Source organism: Triturus cristatus, chromosome 1_1 (assembly GCF_964204655.1).
Source record: "Triturus cristatus chromosome 1_1, aTriCri1.1, whole genome shotgun sequence".
NCBI classification, from domain to species: domain Eukaryota; kingdom Metazoa; phylum Chordata; class Amphibia; order Caudata; family Salamandridae; genus Triturus; species Triturus cristatus.
The window spans coordinates 117,989,634-118,011,629 of record NC_140579.1 but is presented as its reverse complement, the minus strand read 5'-3'; the positions used below and the strand labels follow the sequence as shown (position 1 = coordinate 118,011,629).

General features: G+C 42.2%; 1 protein-coding gene across 1 annotated transcript in view; it reads left to right on the top strand.

Annotated features, from left to right (window-relative positions):
• The window catches only part of LOC146869715 (complement factor B-like), a 315,575-nt gene that overhangs the window by 204,223 nt on the left and 89,356 nt on the right, over positions 1–21,996 (top strand). Inside the window, exon 12 of the mRNA XM_085613166.1 lies at positions 12,363–12,483. Coding sequence (XP_085469292.1) covers positions 12,363–12,483 — 121 coding nt within the window. The remainder of the gene's footprint in view (positions 1–12,362; positions 12,484–21,996) is intronic.

Below are 21,996 nucleotides of genomic sequence, written 5' to 3'. Positions count from 1 at the left end.
CATATGTGTACCAGACGATCCAGAGATGTAGATAATCAGGGCATCTTCGACAGAGTTGGGGGATAAATAAAGTCAGGCTAACACTAAGTACATTTCAAAATGGAGTTCGGTTCAGGAATCTGTATCACTTAAAGGGATGAAGATTTTTAAGATTATAGCTGGTGATAGGTGTGAGAAGTTGGCCTGGTATATGCTGTCCACTAGTTATAGTGGGCACCTTGTACCAGTCCAAACAACCCTTATTGATGATAGGTTTAAAGACAACCTTTATTGAAAGCTATCCTAGTGGTAGCTATGGAGAGCAGCCTTCAGGCTAAGTCTTGAAGGAATGTAAAGCAGCTTGGTTTACCAGATTATAACCTCTTGAATTACTAAATGAAAGGAGAACCACACCAGGTATATATAAAATATATGTATTTATTTCTAAACACTCACTACTAATCTATTTATGAGATTAGAGTCTAAGATACACAATAATACAGTTCTAAAACGACAGTAAATAGCACAATATACAATGGGCCCTAGGGGCGGACCAAACCATGTATTAAGAAAGTGGTATAAGAACTACGACTTGACTAGACACAGTGCCTAGAGCACGTAGAATCTCTTGGACCCCAAGGAACCACCCATGGTAGTGACACAGGAGACCCACGTGGGACGATTGCAGTGTGAGAACACAGGCGTGAGCCCCGTACTATTCTATGGGAAAGTCACGGTTGGAATTTTAGAAGTTAAGAACACTTAGGAGAGGACTATGAGCAAACCCCTTTAGACTTAGGGGGTTCTAGGGCCAGCACCCACGGGACCACCATAGTACTCGAGTTACTTCACCCAGGAGAGCCGGGTGCATTGGTGTCAAACGGTGTCGGGAATCGTTGTTGATTTCAGTGGCGATTTGCTGCAAAGTGCTGCTGCCGGGAAGAAGAAAAGTGTCCGGTGTGATCCAAGCCTGGATCAAAGATCAGAAGAACCTGAAAGCAGAGGGGACAGAGGCTGGGTCACTTGCCAGTGACCAGGGGCACGAAAGACGAATGCCCACCGATGTCGGGTTTTTCAGGTGCGAAGAGGTGAAGCTTGACTCTGCAGCCACGAGGACCAGGAGGCGTCGATGATGGCCAGGAGCTGGATTCAAGCTGTCCCATAAAGGATGTCGAGTGTTGCAGTGTTGGTGCTCGGATTGAACCCAACAAGCCTTGGCAACCGCAACCCATGCAAGAAGACAAAAGATGCTTCGGTGCGGACCAGCAAGGTTCTGGGGACTCCCTAAGCAATGGAAAGTCAGGGCACATCTGGAGCAACCAAGTAAGCCCAATTAGAGTTAGAGTTGCCTTCACAGGGACCCACCAGTCGACGGACCAGGGATCACGAATGTACCTCGAGAGAAAACACAAAGGGCCAGCTCACAGAACACCCGTGGAGTGTAGGCAGGCAATCTTTAGTGAAATTGCTGCTCGGGGTCAGGACTACAAGTAACCCAAAGCTCAGCTGCAGGAGTTGCTGGAAACCTGATGCTTCTGCAAAGTGACGTGGTGTCCAGGGGTTCGGGTTGCACGGTCGCCACAAGGGATAGGGCCCTCAGACTTGCTGTGGGCACTGATCGACCTCTAAGAACACGGAAACCCACCTCCTGTGTTGCAAAATTCTTCGGAGTCCTCAGGAGCTTTGGAGATGCAAACAGGTCAGATGCGTCTTTGGTGCCTGCCTTGCAGGGGAGTAACTCCTTTACTCCACGGGAGATTCTTCAGTCATCTAGTTCAATGTAGATCATCAAAGTTCCAGGATTATGCATCAGAGTTTCGTCCAGGTAAATCTAAAGTCCTATAGCCAGGAGTGCCTATCTTATACCCAAGGAAGGGGAGGGACAAACTCTAGGGACCTACCTATGGGAGGGTCAGGAAAGAGGGGTGGCTACACCCATTTCCTTTGTCAAGCAGCGCGCCAGAGCAGGGGATGGTAACCCCTGCAACCGGTTTGTCCCCCCAGTGCAGACTTCAAAGCACTCTTGGAGTGCACCCACCCAGCCCCAATACACTAAAGCCTGTCTGGGAGGTGGTGATACCTCCCTGTGACAGGAAACCTATTGTCCAGGCCTCCCCTGCCAGAGTTTCATCCAGCAGCAGGAGGGCAGACTCGTGTCTGTGGCTGGCAGCATCCATTTTGTGATGCCAGGGCTCTGTTAGCTGGTACCGGGTATACCGGTGCTGTCATGTCTCTCCCTCTAGTAGGGTGGGATCATACTCCCACAGCAGTTACTGGTGTGGGGGTATGAATCTGATTCCTTTTTTTTTTTTTTTTTTTTTTAATTTTTATTAAACAGGCTGACAAGAAAGACATATATTAATACATACATTAATGAACATGGAGAAAAGAATATATCAAAAGAAATTTGTATCGTTCATTCATCACAGAGTCATGATAAAAAAAAATAAAAAAAAAAATAAAGAATATTACACATTACTGGGAATACAATAGAAGCGCTTCATTCCATAAAAGTTCCCCAGTTATTTTCATGTATTCTCAGAGAGCATATCCCTCTTAAATTTGCTAGTGCTAACTCCATTGAATAAATTTCAGTTACCAATGCCCACCAGACCCAAACCGTGGGCGGGTCGGGGCTGATCCAGGCTCTGGCCAGAGTTAACTTAGCACAAGACATAAGAATTGAGGCCAGAGGAGCCTGTGGGAAAGAAGTAGGATAAATGTCTAGCAAAACCGAGGCAGCAGTAAATGAAGGTAGCTGAATAAGCTTAATTTTGAGAACCTTCTGGATATCCCCCCAGAAAACCTTAAGAATAGGGCAGGAAAACAACATATGTGTCAGATCCGCGGCCTCGGTAGAGCATTTTGGGCATTTGGTTCGATCACCATATAAATTATTAGCAGACCACTTGGAAATTATTTCAGGCGTATAATACAACATACAAGTCGTTCTAAACTGTTGAAGCCTTAAGCTGGAAGATCGAACCCGTTTATTAATATTTGACAGAGAGCACTCTATCTCTCTTACTGTAATTTTTTGGCCTAATAGCCTGCCCCATTTATCAGCTAGTTTAGAGCAATCGTTTGATTTGAGGCTAGTCAGAATGCTATAGATGTCACTAATTGTTGATTTTGTTTTCCCAGAGTATATGCTAGTCCATATATCGCTATCTGAGACCTCCAAGAGCTGTTTATTGTTAATCAGGTAGTCGTGTAACTGAAGATATTTATACCTTGTTGTTTCGGGAAGATCATATAACAATTTGAGAGTGTTGAAGTCTAGAAACCCGTGCAAGCCATATAGATCCCCTAAAACGCTAATGCCCATCCTAGACCAGCTGTGAGCAATGCTATCATTGAAAATTACCGGAAGGCCCGGGTTACCCCATAGCGGCAATTTTGAATGAAAAAACGTAATATTACAATAAGTTAAAATGTTGCCCCAAATCTTTGTTAAATCTCTGGCGGTCTTACACAGTTACTGGTGTGGGGGTATGATTCCAAGCTGTTTGACACCAAACACAACATGTTTCTGTGCAGCCATCCCAAAGTTAGCATTTACCGTTTGGTTATAATGCACTTAATAGTATATGGTTTGGCTGCATCACAAACAACCCTGGAATAAAGGTTCCGAAGGCTGCATTCCAAAGGCTGCAGAGGGGCTCTGCTCATGCATGGGCACCCTCTCACATAAAACCCAGCACCCTGCCTTCAGGATTGGTAAGGCCTGCCATAGGGGTGACTGATAGGTTTATATGTGCAGTGATATGGAGAGATGTAGTGAACCTATATCTCAGTAAGGGGTGTATGCACCACCTTGCCCAGGCTGCTGTAGCAGTCCTGTTGTGTCATTTTGGATGGCTTCCCTGGGGTGGCATAATACATGCTGTTGCCCCTGGTAGGCCTCTGGTGTACCTATGCCCTGGGTATATAGTATACCATATACTAGGGACTTATAAGGGTACCCCAGAATCCAATCTGGAGTGTACCTAATGTACATGCAATCAATTTAAAGTGGAAAGCAGATAGGCTGGGGTCCTGAATAGCAGGATCCCAGCTAACTAAGTCAAAAACCAGCAAATTACCAGGAAAAAAAAGTGGGGGCAACCATGCAGTCAGATTGCACCTTCCTACAATAGGGAGTTGGGGAACACTTGCATGGTCAAAATTCAAAGGCATAGAATAAAGCATATGCCTAAAAGACATAGCCAGCCTAGATAAAAATGCACTCACCGGTAAGAATGATTCTTTGCCTTTGGTATTTCCATAGACTAACACGCTTGGATGAACACGTGTCACGGCATCAATCCTTGACCCTGTAACACTTTCAGATATCCATGATTTGTCGTATTCTCTTGATCAATAAAGCCCACATTTTCAATTGACTCAGTGATATCCCGGAAATTTTAAATCTAGTTCTGCCCTCCATTGCATCATCTACACTACCCGTTATGTGCTTTGGTGTATAGTGGCATAGTCCTTTGAGGCGAGAGAATTATAGCTTGGATGTATGACGAAGAGAACAAAGGAAGCACAAGCAGCAGAGCACGGTACAGGCTCAAAGACAAAGATACCGTAAAGAGTGACGGAAAAGGAAGGTGGGTTCTAAGACTGTAGGTGGACTCTCACTGGATCACGACATGGTGTACTTTAAAGACATGTTTTCATTGCTTTACTAAATTGGAGTTTTCACTTCATCTTCAGGTCACAAAGTTTTCTAAACAGCTGGGGTTTATTATAATTTGGACTCAACGATCCCTTCTGTGTAAGCCTGCTGGGGGTCTTAGCAGTCGAGCATATCACCTTTGTAGAGTGCTCTCCTTTTCACATCTTCCTCCATGCAAGTGATGGACAGTGTTTCCCAGACTCCTTCAAGGATTTTTCAAAGACCTTTCACTCCTACCTGCCACCAGTCTCGACACAGCCACATGTTCTCATAATACAATATGCTCTTATGGAGATTTACGTAAATCACGGTGATGGGGTTTACCTCTATCATTAGCATTTTGCAACAATTAGAAGCGACTCAACCTGCTCAGACAATTGGTTATAGGAGCTGAGAACCCGTCTCATGTTGGGTACGAAGGTTATCCATGGATCTTCAATGCAATGGTGATCTCCTCAGGAGAACTAACAGGACAGTCGAGGGCCGTCTTCCCCTCCAGTCTGTCTCTCCTCTGTCTCACGTGCAGAGCTTTCATTCACCCGAGCCCCTGCATCCTGCTTTGATATCACAGGAACGCGCCTGGATAATGTCATGCTGTGTATGAGCTGGGCCTCCGGCAGCTCTTTAAGGCAAGGCTTTTTAATGGATCTTCTGTCGAAGAGGAGGATCTCATTAGGAGAACTTACAGGAGAGCCAGGTGGCTTCATCCCCACCAATCTGTCTACATGTCACCCCAAACCTAGCATGTCACTTTGGCCTTACAAGCACAAGCCTGTAAATCCAAAGTCAATGAAAGCTGATCTGTCAAAGGCAACTGAATTCGGCAGCATCGGCTGCAAATTTCTGGGCTGCCCCAGTTGTACTGCGGCATGTGTGACAACACATAGAAGAAGTTTCAAAAGTCTTCTAATTAGATCACATATTTTATATCTTGGCTCCCACACAATAACAGAAGTACATTCCCCTTTATCACCATATATCATGTCCACCACACTCCCTTCCCACCAACTTATTCCACTAATCATTAAACAAAGAGCCTCCAGATATCACAAGAGCAAGACAAGCAAGAACTTTATACACAAGTCAGGACAAGACAATTACACAGTCGGCCAAGGAGAACTATACATCTTGAGGCATGCCTGGCCAGAGCACCAGTTCTATCAACCTCTTTTCATATAGCCTCTTGGATTCTCTGTTTGGAGTCCCACATATCTTTTTCACTCTAAACACTACCTCTGATTCGGACTAGAGTGTCTGTGAAAGCTTGTGACAGAAATAGTTGCACAGGAGGCTGGAAATTCCAAACAGTAGTCACTGTAAGAGGCCCTTCTAAGTGAATGAGAGTCTCAGCAGAAACTGAATCAAGCATCCCCATGCCTTGTCAGGAGGAAGCATTCTGTGTTTTTCTTCCTTTCTTTTAGTGGTATCAGTAAGGATTCTAGCTTGGCCTCTTCACAGAAGCAGTGTCTGTTTCAGGAGAGAAGGCCTGTACCTTCTGCTTTTTTTCAGCTAATGACTAATGACAAACACCTCATGTCAATGTTCCCCGGTGGACCCCTCACAGTATTCTGAGACATCGTAAAAATCCCACTTCTGAACCTACTGGTGAAACAACTCAAGACGAGGGCAGAAAAGGTGACAATTTTATTCATGAACTTTAAAAATGTTGAGGAACCCTCTCTGTTTGAGCAGAAAATAAAACTGGGCGGATAAACAGAATTCCGGGTGCTGGAGAGCTGGTGGCCTAAAAGGGGCAGCAGTTGGTTAAGAGTGTTTTTAGAGTAAAAAACTATGAACTGATTTTTATTAGTGATTTTTAAAAATTTTTTTGTTTTTATATTTCGTTATTATAGAGGTGTTGTGAGATTTTGCTTGACCTTCATCAATATCCTACCAGTTTTATATACAATACATATCTCTTGATTGATAACATAACCTTCATCATGAACCTGTAATGCCTAGTCAGTAGTATGTATTCTGGGGCCCCGGGTGAAAGGGAAGACTTGAGGCCCCTCTAATTTGCATGTTACATCACAAAAAGTGACATCACAGAAAGTGACATCGCAGGACTAATGATCTTATTTGGCATCAATGAAGAGACCTAATGTGGATATCAGTAACAAGGACAAAAAGATAAATATACAAATTAAATAAGTCCATATATTTTAAAACTGTATTACATGGATGCTACTTGTCACATTGCATGGAGAAGCTAGGTGCAGGTCTAACAAACATGGATATGTTTTACTCCATTTTAGCTGCTTGTTTCCAGATGAGTGTACGATAAAAATTCCAGAGCATTGCAGAAAAAAAATGTAATGGCATCACTGGGAAAAAAGCATACAACAGGGAATAGAAAGATGACTTTGAGTTTAGATACATGTATTTTTCATTTTTATTTGAAAACTATGTACCTCACTGACCTGAACAAACAAAAGTGCAGCAGAGAACCAAGAACCAACGCTTTTGGATTTAGAATACAGAATTAATAAAATTTCCTCACAAGGCGATGAGGGAATGGAAAAGATGTGAAAAAGTATACATTTTTTATACAAAGCAGATAAAAGGAATGATTGCAATCAAAAAATGAGGAGAGAATGAATATATAAAATACAATTCCAGTGAAAGATAAATAGAGTAACTCCAATGTTCTAGATTGATTATTCTCGTTAAGTGGCTCCCTGGTATTGATTCATTTGGGAAGGGCTAGTATCTGGGCGTGCTTAAAGTGAAGGTATGCTGCAGATTCAAGGGGTTTTTAATTCAATGTTTTTTATTTGGTGTTAGAACTGTAGGAAGTGGTAGTGGCAGAATGGCAGGATTCTGCTGAAAATCCCTCAATTCTCCCCCAAAAGACAGCATTATTGTTGTTTATATTTCCAACTTGATGAGGTTGTCCAACTTGGGGAAAATTGGGGTAGGGGCAGGTATGGAAAAAAAAGAAATTGCCATCTTCGCATCATGTCCTGTATGCATCTGGAGGTCACTGGTAGAATCAAACTGAGAAACAGAGAAATAATTCATACAAGGCAACAAAGTGAGTGTAACACTTCTCAGCTCCTTCGAGGATTAGTTGGTGACGACTCTCCAAGCGCATCAGGATATGCCCCAAAATTTCAAAGGAATCAGAGTGTCAAAAAACACATTCAGCATACATTTCACAACCCAATCTGAAGGAGGAACAAAACAGGAAACAGAAGTTGAACTCTGAAAAACAACACAGTAAAGAGCCAAATGTAGTTCTTTCTGACAGGACAATATTGAATAAGGAAATATGTGGTGACAAATCAATATCTCGTGTGTAGCACTACATGCTAAAATGTGATCTTCCTAGCCTTTCTTCTGTTAAAGGCTTCAACATTTCACTATGAGCAGAACTCTTAGGGCAAGCATACGATTTGGATAGATGTATTCCAATCTGTTAAGATAAGTATACTGAAGAACCTCTAACATATTTAGATGTAAAGGAAGGACTTGAGCTTGAAAGGAAATCTCCTAAAACAGTTCAATCCCATCTATGTCAGAAGATATAACACCGCCAGCTGTGCTGTCTTACACAAGATGATGCAGATCATTGCAGTATATTCATTTATTGTTATAAGTTAATACAAACCATGACACTTATTTTACGAAATACAGCGTAACCAGTCATTTTCACGGACAAATGGTACTTAATAAGAACTCAGTTGAAAGGTACGGGCCCTTATTAGAAGGAAATAAAACAGCAAGTCATAAGATGCCAAATGATTTTTATCAATTCGTATTGTCATGAAACCATGTGAACGTTTAAGAAATGGACACACTAGGGAAGTAATTATGAAGTATTTATTTAAAACTGTTTTTTATTTTGTATTATTTTTAAAATATTGTGACGGTTTTTATTAACTTATAACAATAAATGAATACACAGATCATTGCTGTGCTTTTGTAGATCTCCACTTTTCATGTCTTATAAACTGGAAATATTATAAAGAAAGCTAATTTGCTTTTGGTGATTTTCCAGCATGCTCGAATCGTCTGTCAATGCGCACAATTTCTGTATCAACAAGAGCATTACAAAACTGTACGCAAAATTGCTCTTTTGGGTCCAATATTGGCTCGTCAGCTCCCTCATATCCAAACATTTTCTTTTTCTTAGATATCCTTCGATCACATTTAAATTCTTTTGGAATGTTCAATTCATCTGCAAGTTTATTTGCTGATATCAATGCAGCTGTAAATCCTTCATAGCGATACTTTGTTAAGAATGTAAGTAGTTCATGAACGTGTTTCACAGATACATCAAGCTGCATGTTCTCACTCTGCATCAGTTTACTGATTATGTTGATTCTCATTAAAGTATCATACCATATGACCAAACAGAGGAGGAATTCGTATGATTCGAGCTCTGATGCTAGTGATGTTGCTTCACTTCTGGTTTTCACATCTTTATCCATTTCAGACACCTATAGAAGTGCTTCATGTATTAGACTCATCTGAAATCAGACAGCTTTGACGCTTTCCAGACAACATTCCCACTGAGTAGCAGAGAGGCTTTTGAGGGAAAGAGTAACTCTAATTTCAGTTAATACATTCCACCTTTTTGTTGATGCAGAGAACAATGAGTTAAGCTCATTGAATAATACCAAAGAAGTTGGCAGCATATGTAGATGAAGCTGCAACAACTCCTAAGACCAGGTTCCAATTGTGACAGGCACACAGTGCTTGCACTCCACTGTATTGCCCACGCATATTTGCACCATTGCCATAACCTTGCCCATGGCAATCAGCAAGGGGACGTTTCAGTGCCTCCAGCTTGTGCCACAATGCATCAGTAAAAGCCTGTCCTGTTTGTTCTTCCAGGGGAATGAATCCAATCAAATGTTCCTCAATAATCACACATCCATTTGTAGAACTGACAAATCTCACAATCAATGTCATCAGTTTGACTCAATTCAGGAATACACTCAAGGAGCACTGAGTTATATTTGGCGTTTCAAACACCCTGTAGTATTTTTTTGAGAACCATCTCGGACATCAGCTCAATCAATTCTTTCTGAATGTGCTTGTCAAGACAATGTGTATGAATCTCCTTTGTGGCAACTCTGCGAACATGTTCCATCATAACCGACTCAAATTTGCTTAAACGTTGTAGAAGCCCTAAGAAGTGGCCATTGTGGGGTTGATTCAGCTGATCAATACTGCAACGGAATGCTAAGCTATGTTCTTCTAGGTACTGTGTAATTGCTAGGAGCCTCTCCAAGACATTTTGCCACTGCATCCTCTCCTGCTCAATTTGAGGAAGGTTTTGCTTATCATTCCTTCTGCAGTCGAAGTCCAAGCTCCTTCCACTCCTTAATCTTTTTTAGGTGCTCTTGAGAATGTTAATGTTCATTTAAACGCTGTCCAAGATGGTGACAGTCAGACAAACCACTGCTCACAATCTGAGTGTTAGTGAAAGAAGTGGTAAATAATTTGCAGCAGAAACAAAATCTTTCTTTTTTGTACGTTGAATACACTAGCCACTGCCGGTTAATTTGCTGACCTCTACTCATTTCTCTCTTGAAATAAGTAGGATTGAAGGATTGATTTTGAGAGTCACGTAGGAAATAGTCAAGTGCATTACGTCTAGCCTGGGTAGGTCCTCTTTCTAGGAGGTAACAACGTATTTTATCATCTTGAATAGGTGATTTCCCTGGGTCATCATCAATGTGGTAGAAAAACCTTTCAGCAGTTTCACTAGTAGTTTCATCGCTATCAGTCTCCGCAGTTTTAACAATGTCCAGCCGCTGGCCATACTGGTTCCTCACTCCATGATCACAATATTCAGATGGTATATTAATTGCGACTTTAATTTGTTGTGGGCCTTATGGTTCTCTGGCTCCTGATTCTGGAACTGGAAGACTGCTGTGTTGGGGTTATTTTCCTTCTCATTGTACATCTCTCTTCTAAAAAATGTAAGTAACACTTCCTGCTGACTTTCATCTTCTTCATTCTGTTCCCGCTTCCCTTTCCTCTTGAATTCACCAGAAGCATATTTCCGTCTTAGGTCGTGGTCATGGCTAGCCATTTTCCTTATGTTACAAAGCTTAATCCTGCAAAAAAATTAAAATGAAATACCATTTTATATTCGGAAATGGGAACCTACAGTATGTGATGGTTTTTCAAATAAACAATATACCTATCACGAAAAATGGATAGGATTCGATTTCAATAGCAAATCAAAGCTCGAAAAGTTAATCTTTTATCTGATATCCTATCCCCTACTGCTTACCAAAAAATACTATTTACCCAGCTCAATCATAAACATACTTGAGATTGCCTTTGAAATGATGACTCCTATGGTACCTCCCTAATTTTTAAACACTGTGGACAAAATGTGTGGCTATGACCCAATTTATTTATACTGGACATTTTATCCAAAACATACTTCTCTCCTTCATGACCTACACAATAAAATAAAAAAAAAGAAAGAAAAAAACTGACAAATAAAGAGGCTATAGTTTGAGGAAGGTCCCTCAACATCTGTGAGGACTGCTACACCGATCTATACTCGATCCGCAGGCACTTACTCCAATATCAGTGATATAAGCGTAGTCTGCAGGTGAAAGGGCCCACTGTTAGCTAGATTGCTCCGTCTCAGCAGGTAGAGTTTGACCTATCTATAAGGTGAGTTCTACGCAAAGGAAAGATACACATGTAAATATTTACTGCAAGAATGCACCATTGTTCAATCTACTCAACCCCCATAGGTAGTACTCTAAACATCTTTATGACCCGCTGGCAGCCTCTGTGAGAACCTCGCGCTACCTACAGGCTAAACTCCAGTGCCCTCAGTCATGGCCTGTTATAATCACCCACCAACAACTTACAGTCATACAGACGCCTATAAGCACGATGGTTCAAAGTATCCACAATAAAATATTGATATGCAGCATGGAAAAATACATTTTAAAAAATGTGAAAAGCAAGACATGTGAAACATAAACAGGAGCAATCTCTTTGGCATGGCTGACATGGGCTGCTGTGAAAGGGTTTACAGTCATTGTTGAGATATCCATCAATGTTTTGCCCAGTGAAAGATATCAAAATACCGCACTATATAGACTTCTTTCAACTCAGATTTTATTTACTGCTTGGCCAGAGACCCAGGGGGACCTGCCTTACTGACTGCATTGACTCTGGGTTTATACTGTTTAGCTTGCTTTGGTTAAACCTTCCCTTCTTCAGATTGCCTCACCCTGCCTTGGGACTTGCAGCCATGATGTAGAGTTACGAGGCCCAGGAGAGTCCCTACCTCTCATAGGGTTTTCAGTGCTGAATCATGGCTGTGGTGAGTCTTAGTGTTGGGGGGGGGGGCGTCTCTTCTGGTCATGGCACCTATTATCCAAAGCTGTCATGTCCCGGGGAAGGGGGTCCTTTGTCTGGGCTTTGCAGCGCTACATTATGGCTATGAGTCACATGGCAGAGAAAAACATTCACTGTTGGCAAGGCTGTACTAAAGCAAAGGGAGCATCATAAACCCAATGCATCCCATTATCAAGCGGTGGTACCCGGTCGCATCGCAGTCTGCACCTTGAGAATGTGAAATAGCCAGGACGTAGGGGTAATCTGGATTATCCAAAAATACTACATAGAAAGGCCAAACAGAAAGATTGCAGGTGGTGATAAAAAGTGGAGAGTAGGAATCAGTATTGTTGGTGCCTTTGTAACTCAAACCTTCTCTCTTCCTCAACAGCGAGGAGGCGGTGTGGAGAAATGCAAGGGTTCCGTGCTAAGTCCTCATTTTATTCTGACAGCAGCGCACTGCTTCAATATCGATGACCAGGCACATCTGATCAAGGTGGAAACAAATGATCGTAAGTGAAGCAATTTAAATGCCTGCCATCTTTGTTCTATTCTTGTGTAAGGATTCATATTGTGAGAACCATGTTACAGAGCAACAGATCACAGTGCAGTAGAGGGTGTATATTGTAGTTGTGAAAGGGGCAGGGAAGAGTGAGGTCAAGAATGGAGGGGTGAAAAGGAAATGAGGCAAAAGGACTGGTTTAAAGATTGGTCCTATGTGACAGTACTTCTGCTATTTAATTTTGTTATTGTGAATTTGGCCCACTTCATTTGTTCTTCATAGTATAGTGGTCCTGACCGATTTCCATGTTTTTATTTCACTTGTTTTAGGTTAAACGTCTTGCACTTTATTTTAGGTGCCATTGCTTTCTTTGATTACTTTCTCACCTTTCGCTTGCTTCATTTTGATTTTCCAGATATGAACATCTGGACTCCATTTTATTTTTCGTTGGCCTCCCAGTTCTGTCACTTTGTTTTAGTGAAGCAAGACTGGGGACATTATGAGCCTGAAATCCTCAGATTGTTAAGAGCTGCTCTTTTGGCACTTCACTTGAGCACATGACATTGTGTATACTTTCTAAGAACTCTCCAACTCTCCATCTACTTGTACAAATTTGAAAATGCTTTCAACTTCTACTGTAACCTCCTGTGATTTTGCATTCAACCATACTAAATGTTAGGTCACTCCCTAAGTATACTCTGGATATAGCGGGATTTACCACAACTTTAAATTGTTTCAGATTTTTTTAAACAGAAACACAAATCAAAGATTCAATACTACCTGCTACTTCTGGTTAGTCATCAGTGTTTTCAAGAAAGTACAAGGCGAGAGGGCCAGAATATTAATTTTGGTACCTTATTGGCCAAGGCTACACGTGTATCCTCTGCCTTATCCTCCATTAATATTTCCCATTTTTCCATCTCCATTAATGCCCCACAGGAATCTTACTCTGGGGGTTTGGCTCCTGAATGGCTAGCTATAGAATCCTTGGGCTGCTGTTTGGGTCTGGTATAATGCATGCAGAATTCCCCAAGTCCAGAAACACTCATATGTTTTACATATGGGCGAAGACCGTGTGCAGTGGTGGTTTGATGCATGCCGAGTGTTGGGAGGAGCGTGTGGCCAAAGCCTATGACAGACATGTCATAAATTATGTCATCATTTATGTCACTTAAAATATAATGAATTATGTAATTTATGAGGTCACTTAACAATAGCTGGTGTATTTCAGTGTTTTTGTGTATATACATATATATAAATATATATATATAAATATATATATATATACACACACACACAGATATATATATATATATATATATATATTTTTTTTTACTACTGTGTAGGTATATAGTTCTAGCTAAGTTTTACTTCCCATTAACAGAGCACTTTTTGGTTTGCTAATAACTTTGGTGCCATCCATCCCCTTAAAACTTGGCCCCAGCTATGGGGTCACCAGGCCTCAAAAAGGCTTGGGGAAGGTGGGCTCCACACCTCCTCCCCTGTTCAATTTTGCACGCTCCCTCCTCTTAATATATGTTCTGGCCCGGGGGATGGAGTCCCCAGGGCCAGAAGGCCAACCCTATGCAGCACACTTCAAAGGCTGTGCAGGGCGTGGGGTTTGTAGCCTGCTGGGGGGCTGGCCACAAGACTTGCCAACAGGCCAAGCCCTGTGACTAAGCCCTCTCTGTGCACAGCCAAAGTCTTTGCGCTGGGTGGGATTGGCTACCTGCGGAGAGTTGAATGCCACGGGTGGCTGCCTGTTGGATGTTGGACGTAGGGCATGGTGGCAAGAATATGCGCTGCAGGGGCTTGGCATTACCTATAGTGATACACTATTACTTTATGTTAAAAAAAACTGAAATTCTTTGAAAACAAAATGGTTAAAGTAAAGTTATAGTCAGGTGAATGTTCAGTAAAAACATAACATTTAAAACTCAAAATACTACACTGCTCCAGTTCATTAAAGACCTCAAGACTTTGCTCTTCAGATAACCACAATGGAACTACACCCCCCCTAGCGCCTTGAGACGGTAACGTGTGAGTAGTGCGCTCTACAAACCCCTGATTGATTGACAAGGCTCTGTAGGCACTTACCTCTCTCTGTGTAGCAAGGACGAGCAGTCAAGTCTTAGTGATGGAGGTGGAGGAGCAAAGACACTCAGATACGATGTATCAAAATAAGTAAGATGTAATCACTTTAATGTACTTTCAGTGCTTTACGTTAAAAAAAAGAGAAGTATTCCAATAATAGGCATGTTAAATAGTACAGGTAAAATTAAGATACATGTTGAAAACCAGAGATTGGGCTGTTGTTAAAAAACACAAATCTCTTTTGAGCTCCCTCACACTTTGTGCTTGATTTTTCTTTACCATCGAGCACTAGGGCCACTGTTACACTATTGAAGCAGATTGGTTCAACCCAGGTTCTGTCAGAAGTGTTCAAGAATAATACAGACAGGGATTCTGGTATGACTCTTCAATGTCTTCCACTCCGAAAAGCCCCAAAGGCGGCACAGAGCCACGTCAAGAATAAGTGCAGCCTATTCCTTAGCGCTTGCAAGACAAGTTAGACAAAAGACTCTTTTTGATTACGCAGACACTGGGAAGCTTGATACTAAGGGAAAGAACACTTTTCATGAAGGCATTGCTGGATCTGAACCAACCCATCAACAAAAAAATAACGACAGAGGCACAAGCCCTATTTGTTTCCATTCTTCTACTCCTCATCCTGCTCCACCTCCTCCTAATGCTTCACCTCCTATTCCGTCTTCACCTACTCTACCTTCCCCACCAGCAAGGCCAGTGCAGACACCCTCTCCAGAACACTCACCTACCGGTGATGATCAACCGTAGGAATCCAATATCTCTATTTCACAGATCCAAAGGAGATCACAATATTGCCCCTGATCCATGGGGTATTTATGATACTGAAGAAGTAAAAGGGGTAGACATAATCCTGGACCCACTACCTTCGGCTAAAATACCACCAAATTCGAAATGTAACCTCAGAGGCTTTATTAACATCAGGAAGAATCACATTCTAAAAATATCATAATTTGCATCTTAAAACCATTTAGTGATCTGCAGTTCATATACAGTACAGTTCATACAAAATATGTTAAAACACAAACAAACTGTGTAATTTTAACAACAAAACAATTAAATTAAAAACTGTGTAAAAAGTATTAAAAACCTCACATCGGAATATAAAAAACACCTCAACAGCTTCATATCCTGGTGAGTATCCAACTTAGTTCATCCCAGTGATTTCTCATAGTCCGATTCAGAAGCACTGAGCGTCGACGAGTTTCGGTGGAAGTGAATTAATAAATCCCACCTTCTTCAGGACAAAAGCTATAAGGGATTTTAACATCCCTCCTTGGAGAATTAAGGATATGTGTATTCTAAGAGAAAGGAGAACATACAAAGATATACTTCCAATGATATTTCCATTGGGTTCAAATATCACCCCTTGAAAAACAATATTTTGAAATGTATTCTCCAGTCTTCTCACATACAACTCATAGTGAACTCTACCCCCCTTCCATTTCATCTATCAGTTCATTGATTGCATTTGGTGGTTTACGATTAACTAAAAGGTTCTCACCGTCATTCAAAACACATCCATTCTCTCAGTATTATACTCTCAATATACAAAAACTTCACTCACCACTATTGGCGATGTGCGTCCAAATGATGTGGAAGAATTATAACAGTATGGTAGGTCAGTCTTTTTACTGCCAATCCGTATGATTTCTTTCCTCTGTTTTAAAAATAGAGAAAAAGCCTTTTAAGTATTTGAAGGGGTAAACATAATTCTCTCTGTCTAGATTGGACTATCACTCCCAGAATTCTGCATGTGGGTGATCTTACCTGAGCGACAGATTTCTGTTTCATGCTTTATACGGAGTAGCTCAGGGTTCAATGTGGGCCAGGGGTATTTCGCTTTTACTGACGGGATGTAGTGCACACATACACCGCTAGATGGGATAAAGGTAAATCTCAATTGTTATCCTCTTCCCAAACCAGCTGTTTCAATAAAACAGTGACCACCTACACCTCCCCCAACCACATATACCACCAGTGGTGGGAAAGCTGACACTTTTCTATCCACACCGGCAGGATATCACCACGGACCACTAGGTGCTATCCATAATCCAAGATGGGTATTGTCTGGAACTCAAACAAACACCACCCACAATTCCACCAAGAACACAGTTTGTCACAAGAACATCTTACCCTTTTACAGCACAAGTATCTATCTCTCCTTCAAAAAGAGGCAATAGAAATTGTATCCTTACAACATCAGGGAGACAGAGTATACTCCCTTTATCTTTTCATTCCCAGAAAGGACAAAATCTTAAGGCCTATCCTAGGTCTCAGGCCACTCAACTGTTACATTCCATCAGAACACTTTCTCAAGTTCACACTGCAAGAGGTCATACCACAGCTACAGCCAGGAGATTTCCTGACCGCATTTGACCTCAAGGATGCATACTTCCATTTTCCTATTCATCCAGCACACTGTCATTATCTCCGTTTCCAACTCAACGGGCAGTACTATCCAACTGCTACCCTTCGGGGTTACTACAGCTCCAAGGAATTTCACCAAATACCTGGCAGTATTAGCGGCTCATCTCAGAAGGGAAAGAATGCAAATTTTCCCCTATCTAGACAATTGGCGAATCAAAAACTCAAGTTAAACAAAGTGTCTTCAAGACACTCAGCAAGTTATCAACCTGCTGCACAAACTGGGGTTTATTCCCAGCATACAAAAGTCTCACCTGAACCTGTTGCAAATTCAGCCTTTCCTAGGTGCAACTCTCAATTCAGTTACAGCCAAAGCATATCCCAGTCCAGAAAGAGTTCAAAGGTTCACAGAAACATTACCTCTTTTTCAACCACAAGCTCAGCTCACAGTAAAGGTAGTGATACGGTAGTTTTGCATGATGTCTTCCTGAAAAGCCATAGTAACACATGTGCGTCTGCATATGTATCTCCTTCAGCGCACTCTGCCAGCTCAATAGTCTCAAGCGGAGATGCATCTACACGATCTAGTGTTGGTAGGGCCAGCGACTCATCGCTCTCTGCAGTGGTGGAAAAGCAACAACATGTTGCAAGGCCGTCCCTTCAAGGTCCCAATTCCGCAAGTCACCATTGCCACCAGTGCTTAATTTGTAAAATATTAAGTGCCAGGGCTCTGACCAGGAGGCCACTGCAGCTTGCACCACATATTGCCCTTCTCATCGCTGCCAAAACAACTACTAACCATCCCTCTTGCATGTAAATGCGACAGTTCAGATTATTCCAGGTCCCCAAATCTAAATGAATGGCTTGGGAGACAGGTATTAGCACTATTTTAATGTATATTATATTCCTAAACAAACATTGTTCTGCTCATCTCTAAATTAGATGAGCAGCGCCACCATGTGGTAGACTGTCAACACTATACTTAGAACAGTTAGGCGCCGGTGCTGAGCACCGGAAAGCACTGGCTCAAATTAAGCACTGATTACAACAGATGCATCCCTTCAGGGATGAGGGCAAATGTGCAAGCTCTCACAGTTTACGGTCTAAGGCCAGTAGTTCAAACACATCTTCACATCAACCATCTAGAGCTTCTAGCAATTCAGTTAGCTCTCAAAGACTTTGCAATCACCTACACTGGAAGATAGTATTAATATGCACAGACAATATGACTGCAAAGCATATTCAAAAATGGGGTGGGGCACTCATCACAGCTATCCCCCCTATCCGAGCAAATCTGGCACTGGGCAATCTATCACAAAATCCATTTAGCAGAATATCTACCTGTGGTGGACAATGAGTTCGCAGATATGCTCAGCAGAACACATCAGCAGGTACACGAGGGGTAGATCAACTTACCACTACTCCACTCTCACTTCAAAAGATGGGGAACGCCGTACATAGATTTATTTGCCACTCACCTCAACGCCAAATGCCAAAGCTTCGCCAATAAGGTTCCCTCACCCTCAATCCAAGGGCAATGCCCTATGGATGAATTGGTCAGGAGTATTTGCTTATGCTTTTCCTCCTCTCCCACTGATTCCATATGTGGTTCAGAAGTTAACACAAATGTCTCTAACACTAATACTAATAACCCCAACATGGGCACAGAAAGCAAGGTTCACAACCCTACTGCAACTATCTTTAGTGCCACACGAGAAACTACCTCTTTGGCCACATCTATTAACTCAGAATCAAGAAAGACTAATGCATCCCAATGCAAAGCAGCCAAATCTAGCAATGTGGCTCCTGAAGTTCTAGAGTTTGGGCATTTAAAATTACCACAAGAATGTATAGACATCCATAAACAAGCTTGCAGGCCTACAACTAAAGCATGTTAAGCTGCAAAGTAGAAAAAGTGTGTACATTACTGTACAAATAGGCAGAGTCAGCCTTTAGCACCTCCACTACAAGACATTATAGGCTACCTCCTCCATCTACAGCAAGCAGGGCTTATTTCATGTCTATCAGATCACACGTAGCAGCACTAGCTGCTTACATGCGAAACAGGCCATCTATGTCTTTCTTTGAAATACCAGTAATCAAAGCATTCACAGAAGGACTAAAAAGGGTTATCCCACCTGGCATTCCACCAGCCCCAGCCTGGAATCCAAACATTGTCCTTACCAGGCCTATGGGGGTCACCACTTGAACCACTTAACTTATGTCAAATTCAGTTTCTAAAACGGAAAGTTGCCTTTCTAGTGGCAATCAATTCTCTCAGAAAGATAAGTGAATTTCAGGTGCTTACTCTACAATAACCTTTCTTTAAAATGGTCCTAAACAAATTAGTTCTACAGAAAATCCAAAATATCTACCTAAGGTGATCTCAGCTTTTTAGAGAAGTCAGACCATAGAGCTACCAGTGTTCTTTCCCAACCCGGACACGGGAGCAGAGCAAGCCCTACATACATTAAATGTTAAAAGGGCTATAATGTTCTACATTGATAGAATAAAATCTCTTCAAAAAACACAACAGCTTTTCCTTGCTTTTACCAAACCTCACCAGGGAGCACCTATATCCAAAGCAGGAATTGCTCTATCGATAGTTGGATGCATTCAAACATGCAATTAAAAAGCCAAAAGGGTACTTACAGTAACACCTCGGGCTCATTCCACAAGTAAACCAGGAGCCATTATGACTTTTTACATGTGTTTCTTTACTCTGTCACTTTATTGCTCCTTTTTTAATGCTCACCCGATGGACCAAAACAATCTAACAAAGAAGCCGAGCAACATGCGCAGCACATTGGAGGAGGAGTCACTATACCTTGTGACTTGAAGACTTCTTTGAAGAAACACAACTTGTAATCATCCAAGACCAACACTAGATGGCAGGATAATGCTAAGCATATGAGTCTACTGCGTTACACACTACAAATAGATGCTTACTGAGTAACTAACATTTCTTTTTGGCTATGTTTATAAAACTTTGTCTTTCAAATGTGGGCTCTTCATTCACAATATATATGTTTGAATATGTTAAGGGACATTTCATGCTCAAATCTATGTTTACCCTTGAACAAATCGTTCAGACTTTTCCCTTGTTACAGAAACAAGATTACGATCTTGTCTGGAAAGCATTCCAACTGATTCGGTTCCGTAATACTTTTCGAACATCTCGGATTGGGGGAGTCCGACCGAATGATTTTGATGCATTCGGATGCTTCCGGATACGATTCAGTTGGACTCGTATTGACTTCAATGGGAGCCTGTGTTCCGATTGAGAACACAGGCTCCCATTGAAAAAAGGGGTGGCTGGGAAAACCTTGCACCCTGTGACGGGCACCCCATGGTGCATGCCACACTGTGCATGGTTCGAAGGGAGGTCCCTTTGGCAACCCCACGGGCCAGATTTGGAAGGCCCCGGGTGAAGGGGGGCCGGGTACAGGTCCCCAAAGACAGATTCTTTTCAGGCAGACCAAATCGGAACGACTGTCCGAATCGTTCATCGTAATCGCTCGCTCAGAAACCGAGTCCATAGAGCTGTACGATTCGGCTCTGAATGACTCGACCCCATCCTAAAGCCTTTTGGAACCGATTCAGACAGATCTAATGTTTTCTGGGCATTGTAATCGGTCATTGGGAACTGTGTACGATTCGGTCAGAAACAGGGGTTCCAAACAGCATTGTAATTGACCCCTTAGTATTTGTCAATTATCCTGTTGAAGGTTTATTGGCCATTGAATATTTAGACTAGAAGTAATTTAGTTAGGATATTTCTGCCATTCTTTGTAGCAGAGGTTCTTTCTTCCTTTTTGAATTTGCTTAATTTTATTTAAGATTCAGTGCGTTACATTCTGTTTGAAATCTCTCCATTTGAATGTTATGTTATGTTATGTTATTTTATTTGGTAGCATGCACAGATATTCCAAAGAGTGTCCCGGCATGAACCAAGAGGAGTGAAAAAGCTAACACTACACAAAAAGATACGTTTTAAGATTTTTCTTAAAAGCCAAAGGGTCTTGAATGTTCCGAGGAGCAAATGGGAGGACGTTCCATGCCAAGGAAGCTTTCAGGGTGAGAAAGAGCAGCCACCCAACCTATGCCATTTAAAGCGGGGAACCTGGGCTAAAAGTTAAGATTCAGTTGTCTGACAGGGGCATAAAAGGAGAGCCGCTTCTGTTGGTCGGTAGGGCCCTGCCTGTGGAGAGCACGGTGGGCGATAACTAGTGATTTGAACTTGACCCGTTCTGCCACGGGAAGCCACTGAAGTGAGCGCAGATGTTGTTTCACACTACTTGTAATAGGGATATCAAGAAGAAGTCTGGCTGATGCATTTTGGACCATTTGAAGCTTCTTCGACAAAAAGCCAGGGATGCCAGCATACAAAGCATTGGCATAGTCTAACCTAGATAAAATAAGAGCGCTGATGACCGTTTCTTTCGCAGCACTAGGAAGAAGAGATAGATTTTAAGGAGACCGAAGCAATTTCCGGCCAGCTTCTTAACCTGAGTGAGGAAAGAAAAGTTCTCCTCAAGCCACTCCCCTAGGTTCTTGGTGGGTTTCCCTTTCGATGTCGGCAGAGAAAACTCAGGGGGCCAAAGGGATTCTCGGAAATTGGGGGGAAATTTTCCAAAGAGGAGAATCTCCAACTTCTCTTCATTGCACATGAGTTGAGCAGCGGCAAGCCACTTAAAAACAGAGGACAAACAGTGTTTAGCCGAAGAGACTGAGTCCCCATTTTAGCCCCAAGTAAAAAGAAGATGGGTATCATCAGCATAGGCCATAACCTTAGCCCCCAAGTCCTCTGCCAAATAGACCAGAGGAGTAACATAGATGTTAAAGAGAAGGGGGCTAAGAGAAGACCCCTGGTGGACACCTGTGGCCACTACCTGGGGGGAGGAAGAGGATGGTGGAAGCCAGACCTGTTGCACCATCCTTCTAGGAAGGACCTGAGCCAGCCCCAAGCAGTGCCAGAAACATCAATCTCGGAGAGTCGAGTGAGGAGCAGTGAGTGTGAAACCATGTCGAACGCCACCGACAGGTCAAG